This window comes from Mustela nigripes, chromosome 13 (genome assembly GCF_022355385.1).
Source record: "Mustela nigripes isolate SB6536 chromosome 13, MUSNIG.SB6536, whole genome shotgun sequence".
Taxonomy (NCBI): Eukaryota; Metazoa; Chordata; class Mammalia; order Carnivora; family Mustelidae; genus Mustela; species Mustela nigripes.
This window is the reverse complement of record NC_081569.1, coordinates 317,073-332,596: the sequence shown is the minus strand read 5'-3', so window position 1 is coordinate 332,596 and position 15,524 is coordinate 317,073. Positions and strand designations below refer to the sequence as shown.

At 50.9% G+C, this 15,524-nt stretch overlaps 1 protein-coding gene across 1 annotated transcript in view; it reads left to right on the top strand.

Moving 5' to 3' along the window:
* Nucleotides 1-14,482, top strand: part of IREB2 (iron responsive element binding protein 2) — a 43,058-nt gene extending 28,576 nt beyond the window's left edge. Inside the window, exons 12-22 of the mRNA XM_059371373.1 lie at nucleotides 1,008-1,167; nucleotides 1,831-1,966; nucleotides 3,023-3,107; nucleotides 3,449-3,605; nucleotides 4,101-4,225; nucleotides 6,361-6,465; nucleotides 6,563-6,705; nucleotides 8,767-8,914; nucleotides 9,001-9,123; nucleotides 10,830-11,015; nucleotides 11,721-14,482. Of these exons, the coding sequence (XP_059227356.1) occupies nucleotides 1,008-1,167; nucleotides 1,831-1,966; nucleotides 3,023-3,107; nucleotides 3,449-3,605; nucleotides 4,101-4,225; nucleotides 6,361-6,465; nucleotides 6,563-6,705; nucleotides 8,767-8,914; nucleotides 9,001-9,123; nucleotides 10,830-11,015; nucleotides 11,721-11,831 (1,479 nt within the window). The 3' untranslated portion in view covers nucleotides 11,832-14,482. The remainder of the gene's footprint in view (nucleotides 1-1,007; nucleotides 1,168-1,830; nucleotides 1,967-3,022; nucleotides 3,108-3,448; nucleotides 3,606-4,100; nucleotides 4,226-6,360; nucleotides 6,466-6,562; nucleotides 6,706-8,766; nucleotides 8,915-9,000; nucleotides 9,124-10,829; nucleotides 11,016-11,720) is intronic.
* Nucleotides 14,483-15,524: the final 1,042 nt, after the last annotated feature.

The window sequence follows — 15,524 nt, the reverse complement described above, 5'->3', positions numbered from 1 at the left end:
AGAGGGCGAGTACTTCTCGTGCTGAGTGATAGAGGGCGAGTACTTCTCGTGCTGAGTGATAGAGGGCGAGTACTTCTTGTGCTGAGTGATAGAGGGCGAGTACTTCTCGTGCTGAGTGATAGAGGGCGAGTACTTCTTGAGCTGAGTGATAGAGGGGCAAGTACTTCTTGTGCTGAGTGATAGAGGGGCAAGTACTTCTTGTGCTGAGTGGCGGAGGCCAGCATGGGCCTAGACTCAGGCTGCTGCTGTGTTCTCGCATGTGGGGCACACCCCACTGGCCCCTGCACCCCTTCCTGTCTGAAGCCGGCAGTCGTTTGGTGCTGTCCCCAGGCCGCTGGGAGGGTCAGATGTGTGTCATGCCTGGAGTCGCAGTCGCCCGGTTCAGGCGCTTGGTCGTGGAGGGGTCTGCTAGGCTGCACTGTGGTCAACGTCTGACCCCCCACCCCCGGCCGCCCCGATGAAGAGAGCGCTCTGCCCTCACACCCATATGGTTGCTGCATGTACCTAAACAACGCGCAGCCTCTTCGACTTTCAGGGTCTGAGTTTTCCGAGAATCATGGCTCAAATCGGAACACTTGCCCTCTTGAGAACTGGGGTCTGCGCTCTTTCCAGAGCCTCTCTCTGGAATTTATTTGCTGTTGCTGCTGCCGTCCTGCTGTGCAGGAGGAAAGCAGTGTGATGAGCACGGTGCTCCCGGCTCGCTCCCTGCCCCCTGCCTTCCGCACCCCAGTCCACTCCCTGTCCCCGGAGCAGGGCCAGGATTGTGTCCTCTGTTGAGAGTCCCGGTCCGTAGGATCGAACAGACAGCCGCAGAGTCAGTAAGGTCCGGGTCCTGGGGAGTTCAGAACACCAGCAGGCTTGTGTCGTTACTGTGCACATACCTGCGCTAGCCGACTTAGGATGACCGCGTGTCGCGACCTTCAGCACCGCTCACACGTAGGCAGAACTCCAAATCTGTTTCTCTGCACATACCCAGAATGTTCGTATTTGTGTGCATGTTTGTGTAGGTGGGATTCAAAGGCTTCCAGATTGCAGCGGAGAAGCAGAAGGATAACGTCTCTATTCGTTATGAAGGAAGTGAGTACACCCTGTCTCACGGCTCTGTGGTTATGGCCGCGGTCACCAGCTGCACCAACAACTGTAACCCGTCCGTCATGCTCGCCGCAGGTAGGCTGTCCCTCACGGCCTTTCCTTCCCGTCCTGGGTGACGTGTACGCTCCTGCCACACTTCTCTTATTTCTTGGATCGTGCGTGGAGACTGGGGTCTGTGTTTGATATTGAGAGACATTCTGAGAGTTTAATGGGGTCTCAAGGAGCCCGAGTTTGATTGAGGTTACTTGTTTTCATTCCACAGAAGGTAAATACTACAGTGTACGCATCCGTTTTAGGTTACCTGTTTCCGTAAATCGAGAAGTAGTTCCTGAGCAGCCCTCTTGATGGCTGAGCCCAGCAGTGCGCTAGAGCCCACCGAGAATACAAGGACAGAAGGGTTGTGACAGGGCTGTTGTGTTGTACAGACGTGACACTGTCCATCGTACCAGGTCCCGTCTGCTGTGTGGAATTGCTGTTAGGAAGGCGCTGGGAAGGGTAGTGAGACGCACTGTGCGTGTGCAAACTAGCAACATGGCGTGAGACCGTGACGAGGCTGCACCGACTTCTCAGTGTAAAGGCTAGTGTGTCAGTGTGATCCAGTGTGTGTTTTAAATGAAACACATCCGCAGAGTAAAATGGACAAAATAGTGTGAAGTGACACGTTTGGACTTCAACCCTTGCACAAGTTGGAGACTGAGCTCCAAGCACCGCCCTAATGCATTCCTGTTGACCACGCAGGTCTCCTGGCTAAGAAAGCCGTGGACGCCGGCCTGCAGGTTAAACCGTATATAAGGACGAGCCTGTCTCCAGGCAGCGGGATGGTCACACATTACCTCAGCTCCAGTGGCGTGTTACCGTACCTCAGTAAGCTCGGGTAAGTGAGGGGCGCTGCTGTGCTGTGCACGCTGGGGTTCAGCAGTGATGGAAGCTCCTGTCGGAGGCTCTCCTGTGCCAAGAGAAGGCGGGAAGGTTGGCTTTGTTGTACTTGTCACCTCTCCACAGCCACACGGCCTGAGGCCTCAGCCCTCCCCCGCTGCAGCCGTTGGCTGGGCAGATCCAAGGAGCAGGGCAGCATCTTGGCCCCTGGGAGGTCGAGGTGTGGCCTCTCGTGTACAGATGTACAGACAGATGTGAGGACAGATGCACAGAAGGCGTGGCTCCGGGCAGTGGTGATTTCGTTGTGGAGGTCACTTGTCAGAAGGATCAAAATGTGACAGGCTGTGTCATTAACAGATTAAAGTGTCTTAATCAACACTTTGTGAGGTTACCAGGTTTGTCAAACACGGGTTCATTTGTCCCCAAATTTTGTAGAAACTGACTTTCCCATTTCTCACGGACTCAGAAGAAGTAGCCGATGGTGGCTGCGTATGCTGGAACCTGTTAACCTCAGTTCCTTTGCAAGACTGATATATTACAAAAAACTTTTTGCTTTTAGAAGAGTGGAAGCAAGTAATTTTGAGAGTCATGCCTGTAATTTCTTAGATCTGCTGTCTGGGGCTTCTGTCAGGGGCTTCCTCTGGGGTTTTGGTTGGTTGGGAACGGAGAGCTCTGCTCGCATTGGCAACCCCAGCTGCAGGGCCCCTTCTGAGGCCTTGGCGTCACTGTCACTGTCGTGTTAAACCCTGGGGGAAGCTCCGTGTCCGTAAAGGTCGTCTCGGCTGTGTTTGGGGAGATGTCCTGTGCCACCTGCAGGTTTTGTGTGTCCGGTTTAGGCAACCCTATCCCCCTCAGGGATGCCCTGTCAGAGTTCTCGTGTTGAGTCCTGACGACACGCCTGACGCCCAGCCAGACAGACCAGTGAGGGTTAACCCGCGCGTCCCATGTGCGCTCCGGCAGCTCGTCCCAGGGATGGCAGCGAAAGACCAGGCCGGCCCTTCCTTGACAAGCATTACGACGTTCTGCTCAATCACATGTGTTTTTCCAAATGCAGATTCGAAGTCGTTGGCTACGGATGCTCAACGTGTGTGGGGAACACGGCGCCGTTGTCGGAAGCAGTTCTCAGTGCTGTCAAACAGGTAAAGACACGCGCACCAGCAGGACGTCTAAACAGATTTCCTTAACCGTGTATTCTGTTGCTAAATGTGGGCACATCCATATTTCTGTAGTCCTTGCCCCTCTTGGGAAGAGTGAATCTTAAAACGATCGGAAGAATCATTTTTAGATCCTTGAAATAACCCCTGAATAAGGTAGTGAACTGATTTGTTCACAGGATTTGGTGGTTCTGTGTCTAATAACTGGTGGTCTGCTTTTCAGTTGTCTTGCCCTCAGGTGTGGAATATCTGAGGCTGCGTGTATATGATTATCCAAATTTGTACCATTTCTTGAATGCGTATTTGTGTATTTTTTTTTTTTTCAGGGTGATTTGGTTACTTGCGGAGTTTTATCCGGTAACAAGAATTTTGAAGGTCGTCTCTGTGATTGTGTTCGTGCCAATTACCTTGCCTCCCCACCCTTGGTGGTGGCTTACGCCATAGCGGGCACGGTGAACATAGACTTCCAGACGGAGCCTCTAGGTATCTTTCTGTCATTACACAGGCAAACCCACACACGCTCTGCGCTCCAGAACTTGTTGTATTTCTGAAATGCTTCTTAGACCGTCTATTCTTTGAATTATTTCAAGAAACCTTATCCTTTAGTTATTCATCTCTGTATTCATGTGAAGAATATAGATGTACAAGGGCTTTGTTTTTTTAGCTGCTTATGCCTGCCGCAGTCTGGTGTTGGTTTCCTTGGTTTTTGGGACCGGTTTTTCAAAAGATGTGAATACCATGAGGGAATTACTTTTTTTTTTTTTTTTTTTAAAGATTTTATTTATCTGAGAGAGAGCACCAGCAGGGGCAGAGGCAGGGGGACAAGCAGACTCCCCACCGAGCAGGGAGGCCGATGCAGGGCTCGATCCCAGGACTCCATGATCATGACCGGAGCCGATTTAACACCCTGAGCCAACCAGGGGACCCTGGAAGGAATTACTTTTTATACTAACTTTGATGTCACAATGTTCTCTCCAGGCACTGACGCTACTGGCAAGAGTATTTACCTGCAGGACATCTGGCCCACCAGAGAGGAGGTCCAGCAGACGGAGGAAGAGCGCGTCACACCGTCCATGTTTAAAGCACTGAAAGAGAAAATGGAGGTAAGAGGCTCACTTGTATCTGAGGTACTTAAATAAAGGGCACTGTTGATCTCCTCTGTCTTTCTGTGAACTTAATAAAAATTAAAATCATTATTTTGATACAGTGTATAATAAATGATAATCATGTTGTATTTGGAATTTGTAATGATCTAGGAGAATAGCTTAGAGTATTTAAAACCAATCTTAGGAGCACCTGGGTGGCTCAGCTGGTAAAGCGTCTACCTTCAGCCCAGGTCATGATCCTTGGGGTCCTGGGATCGAGTCCCGCATCAGGCTCTCTACTCAGCGGGAATCTGCTTCTCCCTCTGCCCCTCCCCCTGCTTGTGCTCTCTTGCTCGCTCCTTCGCTCAGATAAAATCTTTAGGGAAAAAAAAATGATCTTGATGACTTACTAGAAATATGTCGGGAGCATCCGGAATGCGGGCAGAATTCATAGAAACAGCCCTTGCTTGTTATTCCCACTGAGCTGGTGAGAGTCCAGAAGTAAGAGAGAGCGTGGCGTGACCCTCCTGCCCCCGTCTCCCTACCTTACGTCCCCAGAGGCCGTTGGGCACATCCCTTGCTCACGCATCTTTCCAGAGAGGTTCTGTGCACCTAGGAGCAAATGCATTTATTTGCAGTTCCTGAAACAAAACTGAGAACATAGTATGAGGGTAGCAGAGGCACTCACTGAGCAAGTATTTGTCGAGCGCCTGCTACATGCGGGGCGCTCTGCTCGATGTTTTGGGATATATCCGTGAACAAAAACCAAACCCTGATGGGGAGAGGCAGGCAGTGAACTGTAGACAGAGTTGTGACGTAAATTACACGACACGCTGAGAAGTGGTAGGTGCTGTGGAGAACGACAGAGCGGGTCGAGAGAGCCGATGAGCACAGTCTGAGGAGGAGATTTACAGAGGCTGTCGGAAGCAGGATGTGTGTCGAGCTCGGTTTTGCAGGAGGTAAAGAAGTTTCCGTACATCTGGACCAAGACCAGGGCTTTCCGGGCAGAGCGAACGTATGAAGACCTCACGTAGGGACCCTTGATGAGGGCACCGGGGTGGCTGGGGCACGGGGAGTGGGGTCGTGCCGGGAGCCAGTGTTGGGGAGACGTGGGGATTGACGTCACAGAGGAGGTTTAGGCCATGAGTACATAGAGTCCTGAAGGAAGAGACAAGGAGCCTCCTCGAGGCCGCACACAGAGGTGTGCTAGGCTCTGTCTCCACGTGGGGAGTCGGGGGAGCCTGGGCGGGAGGGACGGAAGCAGGGGCGCCCGGCCCACGTGTTCGGTCGTGTGTGGGAGTCTTCGTCTCAGGGTCGTGAGTTTCACCCCCACGCTGAGCGTGCAATTTATTTAAAATAAAATTTGAGGGTGCCTGGGTGGCTCAGTGGGTTAGGCTGCTGCCTTCGGCTCGGGTTGTGATCTCAGGGTCCTGGGATCGAGCCCCACATCGGGCTCTCTGCTTGGCAGGGAGCCTGCTTCCTCCTCTCTCTCTCTGCCTGCTTGTGATCTCTCTCTGTCACGTAGATGAATGAGATCTTAAAAAAATAAATAAATAAAATAAATAAAAAAATAAAATAAAATTTGAAAAATTAAATTCAAATAAAAGGAGGACACACAGAGTCGGGCCAGTTGGTTTGAGCCGTTCTGTGTGCGAGGTGGCGGTGGCGTGGACTTCGGGTCTTGGTGGCGGTGTGGAACCGGGATGAGATTCGGCGTGGAGTGTGAGGGAGGACCGTGTGGGGACGCACACACTGACCTCAGCAGAGGGTTTTCTCTCAGCCGCGCTCCTGAAAGTGAGCAGTGCGGCCCACAGCACAACCTCTTTGTAGCCACGTGGATTGCTCTTCTAAGCCCTTGACCCCTTCATTGGATTTTTAAGTCTTTTATGTTCGGTTTATATTAAAACTTAATCTCAGTATATTCATGAAAATCTAGTGTGCTGGAGTTGGATGAGCAAATCTTGATTTATTTTGTCCCAACAATGTCCTAGTGTTCTAGAATGTGCTGTCTTCCTTTCCCAATGAAGAAGGCCCGTTTTGGGGTCCTTCTAATGTGAGGACTTTTTAATTCCCTTGAACGTTTTCACAAGCCTCTTTTTTCTGATTCCATTTTATCTTTTTCTTCTGTTCATCAACCAAACCCCCGTTCGCAGATGGGAAACAAGCGTTGGAATTCCCTGGAAGCACCGGACTCAGTGCTGTTTCCTTGGGACTTGAAGTCCACGTACATCAGATGTCCTTCATTTTTTGATAAGCTTGTAAGTGTGGTTTCCCTCTTTGATCTTTTCGAGGTTGTTAGGAACTAAAAAAAACTTCAGGGAGGGTGAAAGCCTTTCACGGTTTTCTACCTTGTAGACCAAAGAGCCAGGTGCCCTGCAGCCCATTGAAAACGCACACGTCCTCCTCTTTCTGGGGGACGCGGTCACCACAGACCACATATCGCCCGCGGGGAGCATCGCCAGGAGCAGCGCCGCCGCCAAGTACTTGACGAACAGAGGGTAGGTGCACGGGGCCCCTGGTCACACTCCCTGCCCGATGAACTGTTTGACCCTTGAGCAGCATGAATGTGATCGGCTTGGACCCACCTACGCTTAGATTCGTTCTGATAAACATGGGCTAGGGCTGTAAGTGTATTTTTTCTTCTTGTGACATTCTCAGCATTTTCTTTTCTCTGGCTGACTTGTCAGAATAGAGGAGGTCACGTGTAGGACACAGAACAGGTGTTAGTTGACTGGGTAAGCACAAGGGCATTCACTTCTGCGGAGTCCAAAGTTCCACCCAGATTGCCGACGGTGTGCCGGGTTGGCCACCCGTACCCTGTGTCGGTTGGGGTTCGGCTGTATGGGCTGCTGTCACGGGAGGTCTGGTCACGGCTGAATCTGCTGTAGGCGGTGACTAGGGTACTTGTAGTACCTGCTTTTGCCTATAACTTTAGAAATGGAAATTGCTGTTTTAAATTGAGCCCTTCGTAGATTGGAAACAAGATTTTTCTTTTCTTTTTCAATGCAACTTTATTGAAAAGTCAGCTTTGTTTGACCTACCAGGTGAAGCCTGATGGTTCCTGCTGTCGTCGGAGGGCAGAATTTAAATGTGTATTGTGGACTACAGCGCACGTGCGTGAGACCAAGCTTGGTCTGTGTCCATCAGAAGATGATAATTTCCGCCTGTTGAGCCTAAAACTTAGAACATGATGTAAACATGATTGATGCGGGAGTTAGAACTCCAAACCTAGAAAGCTCTGACCTCGTTCCTGCGTGATTGGTGTAGTGTGCAGTTGCTCTGTTACAGAGCTGCGTGGACAGCAGAGACGGACTTGGGGCGTTTTCCAAGTGATGCCTTCCCACCGAGATCACTCAGAGCCCAGCGGCCTGGTCGCACGTGTGACAGTGCCGCCAGGCTCTGCTCACCATCGCGTCAGTGCTATTGTGGAAATCGTGTTTGAATTTTTTTCTCTGGTTAACTGTAGTCTGGTATGAATTTAAAACCCTTTTTGGTAGAAGTTGCTAATAGCAGTTCCTTGTCTCATAACTTGATGAGCATAAATCTGTCACACACACAGGCTTTTATTTGTAGTGGTAAGAAAGTCTTTCTGGTCATGGTTTTCATCGTGGTCGTAACCTAACCGTGATGGTTAGGGTGCTAGGTCACCTAACTGTGACCTAGCACCCACCAGAAACAGTCCCTGCGCTTCTCAAACAGGAATTGCCCTACGGGTTCTGACGTGTGAGGACGGATCTCTTAGTTCTCATCAGTCAGGATGTGTTTTGGGTCCTTAGAACCCCTCTTCAAGCTTGTCCTCAAGCCGCTTAAACACACAGGTTTAGAGCACTTACTGCCTTTGCGGAAAAGACCAAAGGAGAGACTGGTCTGCGTTGGTTCCTGGTTGTCGCTTGTGCTCGCTTGTTGGGCCCTCAGAGGTCGCGTGTGTTGTGACCAGGCTGGTGGTGACGAGCACCCTCCCGCCCAGCATACAGTGTCAGCCGCCGTTCCTGGCGCGGGGACTCCTGGGGGCCTAGTCACCTCGTGCTGCGCTTTCATGGTCGCGCTGACTGAAAGAAATCGAAGGAGGGTCCTGGTGTTGCATAGGGTTTTGGTAAAAGCCAACGGGCCCAATGTGAATTTCTGGAAAAGGGTGGAAACTCTTCCCTTTATGCTGTTTCGACTGAGGAAAGGTTGCCTAGGGGCGCTCTGTCCTCAGGCGTCAGGGAAGCCTGTACAGACAACCAGTGCTTCTTGGAGGAATGATTGATTCCGTTATTGACTGGCTGTCTGATGGGAAGAAATTGTGATGTTTTTTTTCCCCTATCTAGGTAGTAATTTTTGAGTTCGTAAGTTTTAGAGAAATACGTTAAAATATGTTACCTGAGTTTGTTTCAGAATTGTCTCCTGGGGATAATTCCAGAAGAAAACAGGCAGCTGGGCATTCCCTGTTTTCCCCACGTTTGTATGTGTGTGGAATTTCCCGTTATAAAGAGAGTACTTTTGAGTGAGTTGTAGGGTCCAGAACCACGTGGAGGTTTTCGATCTGAAATGAAACCAACTTCATGACTTGCTCGCAGCCTTACTCCTCGCGAGTTCAACTCCTACGGGGCCCGCAGAGGCAACGACGCCGTGATGACAAGAGGCACGTTCGCAAATATCAAGCTGTTTAATAAGTTCCTCGGGAAACCTGCTCCCAAAACAATTCATTTCCCGTCGGGACAGACGGTAAGGCTGCGCACAGAGCGTTTGGGCAGTCGCTGCCTGGACTCGGGTTTGTGCTGAAGACGCTCCTGTTTGCTTCCGCTCCACAGCTTGACGTGTTCGAGGCGGCCGAGCTGTACCAGAAGGAAGGTGTCCCGCTGATCATCCTGGCAGGGAAGAAATACGGTTCCGGAAATTCCAGAGACTGGGCTGCCAAAGGGCCGTATCTGCTGGTACTGATGCTTCAATTTTATCTTCTTAAAATGGATGTTTAAGTGTTTCCTTTTGTCGGTAACATTCTGTCAGAGTTTATGTTGCTTGTTTGGATTTTTTATGCTGAATTGGAACTCATATTGGTGGGTCTTTTTTTTTAGGGGATCACGTATAATGTTTTGTACTGATCTAGTTGCGTTCTAGTACTCTGGGTTAGATTTGATTTCTGTCGGTCCCACTTGAGGAAATCCGTACAGTGGAGGGAAAGGAGGCCGCAGTCTTAAACGACCCTCTGGAATGCTGATCCGCTGCCCACTGAGAGTTTTACTTGCCCCGCCCCCACCCTTCACTTTCTCTCTTGGGGGTTCATGAACTCAGAGGTGGGCTGAGGGGTGGAGGTAATGGTTCCTGGCCACCTGCTGGGAAGGCACATCTCGCACCCGCGTCCTTGCTGTCGTGGGGGCAGGTGCTACTGGGGAGGGTCGTCAGGACTCTCGCTGTGTGCCCTCTGCCTGCGCTCGCTCAGGAGTGCTCGCTCAGGAGTGCTCGGAGCGGGCGGCCAGCACCCCTCCTGGCTGTGGTGATCGTGCACACTCCGCGCTCCTTGAGTCTCTGGTCACCCCCTAGAACTGAGTGCTCAGAGGAGCTGCAGGAACAAGCCAGATTCTCTCGTCTTCTGAGATAGTAATTATCTCCGGAATATTAATTACAGGTACAGCTTCCCTTTTTTCTTGAATTTTGTCTAAAACAGACAAGTATGAGGCTTTGGTCCTAAGTCGTCTGTCTAGTTAGACACTGAAGCACTGTTGCAGGCTGGGGGTGTGGCTGGGTTTTGTCCATCGATGGGCCTTATGTGGTCGCGTGGACGGGAGCCCTCCTGTCTGTCTGGGAGCGCGCCCCACGGGTCCGTGTCTGCACGAACTTCGCGCAGTGCAGACCTGCACTTCATGCTGGTTCCCGATGATGTCCCCCCCTGCCGCCTCCCCTGTGCCGGGCACCTCCTCGGTCCAGGGCATCCATTCTCTCCATTCACGACGGGCCGTGGCGCTCACAGGGCTGAGGACTGATTGCTGGGTGCCTACAGCGCGTCCCTCTCTTTCCATGCAGAGTACAGACGCACACGGGGTACTTGAGCAGGTGCACGGTCTGTGTGGCGTGAAAACGGCAGGGCGGGCAGCAGGGGCTGCCGTAGGAGGACAGTAGGGACAGTTGAGAAACGTGGGTTTGGAGCCTCTCTGGCTTATTTTCTCCAGAGAACAAGGATTTGCTGTTGCTCTGGTGTCACTCTACATTCACCCAGTGGTTTCTGTCGTTGGATGTCTGCTCAGGGTTGCTTAGCTTCTCAATCTGTGTAGAACCCACGTCTCCTACTTCCTCCAACTGCCGTGGGACGCACTTCTCTGTGTGCGTGTGGAAGGGCAAGGGAGAGGGCTGCTGAACGTGTGTGTGGGTCTGCCAGCATCCCAGACACTCCCGAGCCCTGTTGGAGCCAGGTGTTGCTGGCCTCAGCCCTGCAGAGCACAGGGGCAGGTAGAAGCAGCTGGGGAGCTGCCTGAAAACAGGGAAATCATCCGTAGTACTCTGATACAGCACGGATCATAAGCTCTTCCTTAGGTTAAGAAGTTTTATAGAAGGGGCCACAAGTAGAATTTTTTCCCTTGAAAATGGTCTGATAAAGCAACTTTGAAGAGCTGACTGGAAGAAATAAAATACACATTTGTTACAGGGTGTGAAAGCTGTTTTGGCTGAAAGTTACGAAAAAATTCACAAAGATCATTTGATTGGAATTGGCATAGCTCCACTGCAGTTCCTTCCGGGAGAGAATGCAGATTCCTTGGGCCTCACCGGCAGAGAAACGTATTCTCTAGCATTTCCCGAAGAGCTGTCTCCTGGAGTCACGTTAACCATGAAGGTATCTCTTGGATTCTTGTCTGTGGGTGTGTCCCGTGTGCTCAGCTAGGTGTAAACCGAGGAGAAAGGGTGCTCGTCCACGGCACCCCTGCGCGAGTTAGTGCACGTGCATTGTGGTCTGATTCCCGTGAAGCCGTGTTAATGCTGCTGGGAGCCTGAGGAGACGCAGAGCGCACGAAACTCGGTCCTGGGAGCGAGACAACACGCGGGCTCCCCACTCGTGCGGCCGCCGCCTTTCCCTGGCTGCCCGCTGCTTCCGGGCTGATGGGATTTGAATGCAGCCCGCACACGTTTGCAGGGGAGGCCTGGGAGGAGCGCAGGGAAGGGTAGCCGATGTCCACATACTGACCAGTTGGTACACAGTGGACAAGAGCACTGGGTGGAACTCCCCTACCTGGTCAGAGTCGGCTGCACTTGGCTGAGTGTCGTAGGTGATCCGGGACTTATCATTTAGAAATGGGGAGGGAGGGGCGTCCGGCTCTTGATTTCCACTCGGGTCGTGATCTCAGGGTTGTGAGCTCGAGCCCTGCATTGGGCTCTGCGCAGGGGGTGGAGGCTGGACGAGAGGTGGCGGTGCTTAGAACTGGCGGGAGGAGGGCCTCGCAGAGTCTGCAGGGGGCGGCGTGGGGCTTGGAGAGAGGCTCCGAACACGGGGGACACTCAGGAGATGCTCCCGCTCACGTGAGATGTTTCTGTTTGTTTCAAGACGAGCACTGGGAAAGTATTCAGCGTGATTGCTTCGTTTGACAATGACGTGGAGGTGGCGTTGTACAAACACGGAGGACTGTTAAACTTTGTGGCACGAAAATTCTCATAGTCTCTACTCCACACGGACACCCTTTCAGAACTGGTAACTGCGAGTAAAGCCTTTCGTGCTGGACCCGGGGCTCCCCGCCTGCCGCTGCAGACGGTCCCGTGTGCTCACCGATCCCACCACGGGTGTAAATGGTTATGAATCAATGTAGGGACTGAAATGAAATCTTTCTGATTTTAAATAATATACGAATGGTGCTATTAACAATGCTCAAATCAACGTGTGAGGTGTGCTGTGGGAGAGGCCCCTAAGTACGGGGGTATTTTATCAGACCATTTTGTAAATAAAGGCAGAATTTGAACTTGTGTTGAAGATTCTTACATGAATAACCTTCCTGAAGTTGTTTAGTTTCGCACCTGTAAACTGTGTACTACTGTTTGTTGGTTTAAGACTAGCAGGTTGGAATCGAGAAGCCAGATTAGACTCTAAAATTGTGGAAGTTGGAATCTGATTTACAAATGGACTTTCAGACCTGAGCTGGACATGGTCGACGTTCACAGATCATAATAGAAGCTGGGGTGATCCTAGTGGCCGTCTAACAGTCCTCGTGTCCCGTTGGGCCCAGGTCCCTCCACACGTGGACACGGGGCTTGGGTGTGTGAACACACGTGTCCCATCGTGTGCAGTAATTTGCTCCCGTCAGCCTCAGATGGTGTCCTGGCTGTGGATTTGATCATTTTGCTCACTTGATGTGACACTGTTGCTTCCTATAACCTATTATTTTAGGTATCATTAACCAAAATTCCACTCTTTTCAAGTTGCTAAAGAGAACTGAATCATTAAATGCTAAAATGATTTACTCTAGACTTTTAAATTATCCATCCTAAATTATGTGGTTGCTACTCAACTCAAAGCATTTTTTAAATGTTAGTTATTTCTTAATTATTTAAAATTGGTTTTCCGTCATTTTGAATCCTTATTTTACCTGGGATGCATGATTCTATTAATTATGTTTTTGTTTTAACCAAAGCTGACTATCAGGATAAAACACTGAGATTGTCGCTGTCTGGAAACCCTACTTTCTCCACACACATGTCCGTTCACCGCAGCAAGTGTTCTGTCAACAAGATGTTTGGCAAATGTTAAGAAAAAGGTTGGGAAATTAATTCCAGAATGTCCCATGCCTTTTTTTCTAAATTAAGAAATTAAACTTAGCAGCCAGAAGGTTAGTTATAGAGATTTCCGTCCATGTGGATAGCTTCCTCTGACCCAGCCGGTCTGCGGCAGCTTGGCCAGCCCATGTGGCACAGGAGGGGGAGGACTGTGCTGCTGGATCGCAGCCGGAGTCGCAGGCGCCGGGGGTGTAGGATCGCTGAGAGCTTCGCCCAGAAGCGCGCACCTGGGCTCTGTCTTCTGGAAGTTGTCTGCAAATCTGTGTTCAGACAATCACGTGGACTGGAGTCTGAGAACATGATTTCCCTTCTTCTTTCAAATTTTTTGGACTCTTTTCTGTGGTACTTTCACGCTGTGTTTTTGATGTGGTGTTACGCCCGTGTATCTGTCCTGCATATGTTTAATTCACATGAAAACATGAATTAGGAGAGTCGCGAGTTGAATGGTTATATCCCTGTTGCATGCTTGGCAGAGGTGGTGGCTCCACACTGTGTGCCTGGGGACACGTCTGTGTCATCCGTGGCCGTGGGCGTCAGCTCCAAATAGCCAGGCCAGGAAGCTGGGCCCGTGCGGTCCCTGTCCCCGGTCCAGCACCAGGACATGCCGGCCTCTGGCTCCTGCACAACAGAGACAGTGGAGCAGAGCACTCAGCCACGGCCGGCGTCAGAGAAGGAGTCAGGCTGTGCACCCTAGTGGGTGCCATCCACTCCCACCTCGGGCCAAGCGCTCTGTGTGCAGAGACGGAACGTCCCTGGCTTTCATTTCGTTGACTCTGTCCAGGTCATTGGGTGTTGAAAAAGATGCACAGTAACAGTATTGTGGAAAGGAAGTATATCAGGCACATGAGCGAAGCAAGTGGGTTTTGTAATTTAGGGTACAACTTCAGAGGTGACCCCAACAGTAGCATTCTTCTCATCTTAAGAAAATGATGCCGCCCGTTGTGGCCATGTTTGTTGCCTTTCAGCATCATTGTCCCTGCATAAGGAGACGACCGGGGCTTCCGTCCCCCTGTGGAGTTGCAGCATTACAGCTGGGAGTGTCCATGGTGACAGTGGTTGTGAGTTTCTGACCATGAGGGCATCCCCGTCGCCGCGGTTGTTCCACAGGAGGAGTGCGTCCGCCTTCTTGGTGGTGGGCGGTAGGACGTGGAGACGCCATGGGACTGACAGTTGTATGTGGCGGCAGTAAAAGACACCGGTCTTTGCCTTTAGGTGTAGGAGAGGTGCTCAGATACTGGATGTTGACTTGAGGAATAAAGGCGGGAGCAGGCAGACTTGGGCTTTTTCCCCTGAAGTGTGATAGTGCCGATGTTTCTATCAATTTTACAAATAATATATGACTACGAAACCATGTATCTCAAGTAACTATAAATCATTGTCTATTATTTAAAGCCAACAAAACAGTGTAACAACAGTTTTAAGTTCAATAATGTTAAGTATTGTATAAAAATCTATTGGAGGCAAAGTTCAGTTGATGACAATTGTGTATATGTTATTGATGCTGTAAATTATTTTTAATAAAGAAAATTGTATTATCACATATCTCTTGCTATAAAATACTTTGTGGTGGATTGAAAATAAAACACCGTAACTTAAAAAGAGGTAGGACGGCATCCAGAAATTTCTCTTCAAGGACACTTACACAAGTGTTGAGAGGTTAGTCATTCCCGACATGACTGCCAGAAAGAGCTGTGGTCATCCCCGTCCCCCTTGCTAGTCTGGGGCCAGTGGGAATGGAAACCAGGGTGAGTGTGGGCCCTTCGTCCCAGGTGGGGCAGTCCCGGTGGAAGGGTGGGCAAAGTCGAACTCCACGTAAGCAGTGTCCCAGCAGGTTCTCCGGTCCGTGGAATCCCATTTTACAGTTGAAAAGACTATCGTCTCACCCAAAGGAGGATCCCTGGTCCAGACACTAGCCAGCTGGGCTGCCTTTACCTGAACATTCTTTAGATGGGGACAGTCTTCTGAGCCAGGCATTATGTCCTTAGCTGCGTTTGGATGGTTAAATAGACTTCACGTCGTGAAATGTCACTTCTACAGTTACCTCCTTGTCGTGGTTCCCCCTCATTTGTGAGTCTCGAAGCACCCTCGTGCACCCACACATTGCATTCCGGTTTAGTGAGGGAGCCGGTCCTTCCACAGCTGCGCTGCATGTAACGTCCGTTCCACGGTCTCCGTGTGCAGGCGATGTACGTTCCAGTCAGCGTCTGGGACTGAACTGGCCTCGTGTGTCAGCTGTGTGTTACAGGAGGAAGTGGCTTTTTCTTGAGGAGGCAGGATGGAGACGCTCTGTTTTCCTGAGTCTCCTAACGTTGGGATCAGCTGCCGCCTCCTACTGGCCACTCTTTAGTCAGCCAGAGCTGGCAGTCGGGCCAGGGTCCTCCATTCTGGAGCAGTGTTGTGTGATGGAGAAGGAGCTGCCCTTTGTACCACTCTTAACAGCAACCCGAGCGAGCAGTGAAAGTTGCGAAATTATGGTGATCATGGGGGCGCCTGGCTGGCTCAGTTGGAATAGGAGGCGCCTGGACCGCAGGGTCGTGAGTTCACATCCCGCATTCAGGGTAGAGATTAGGTAATCAACTTGAAG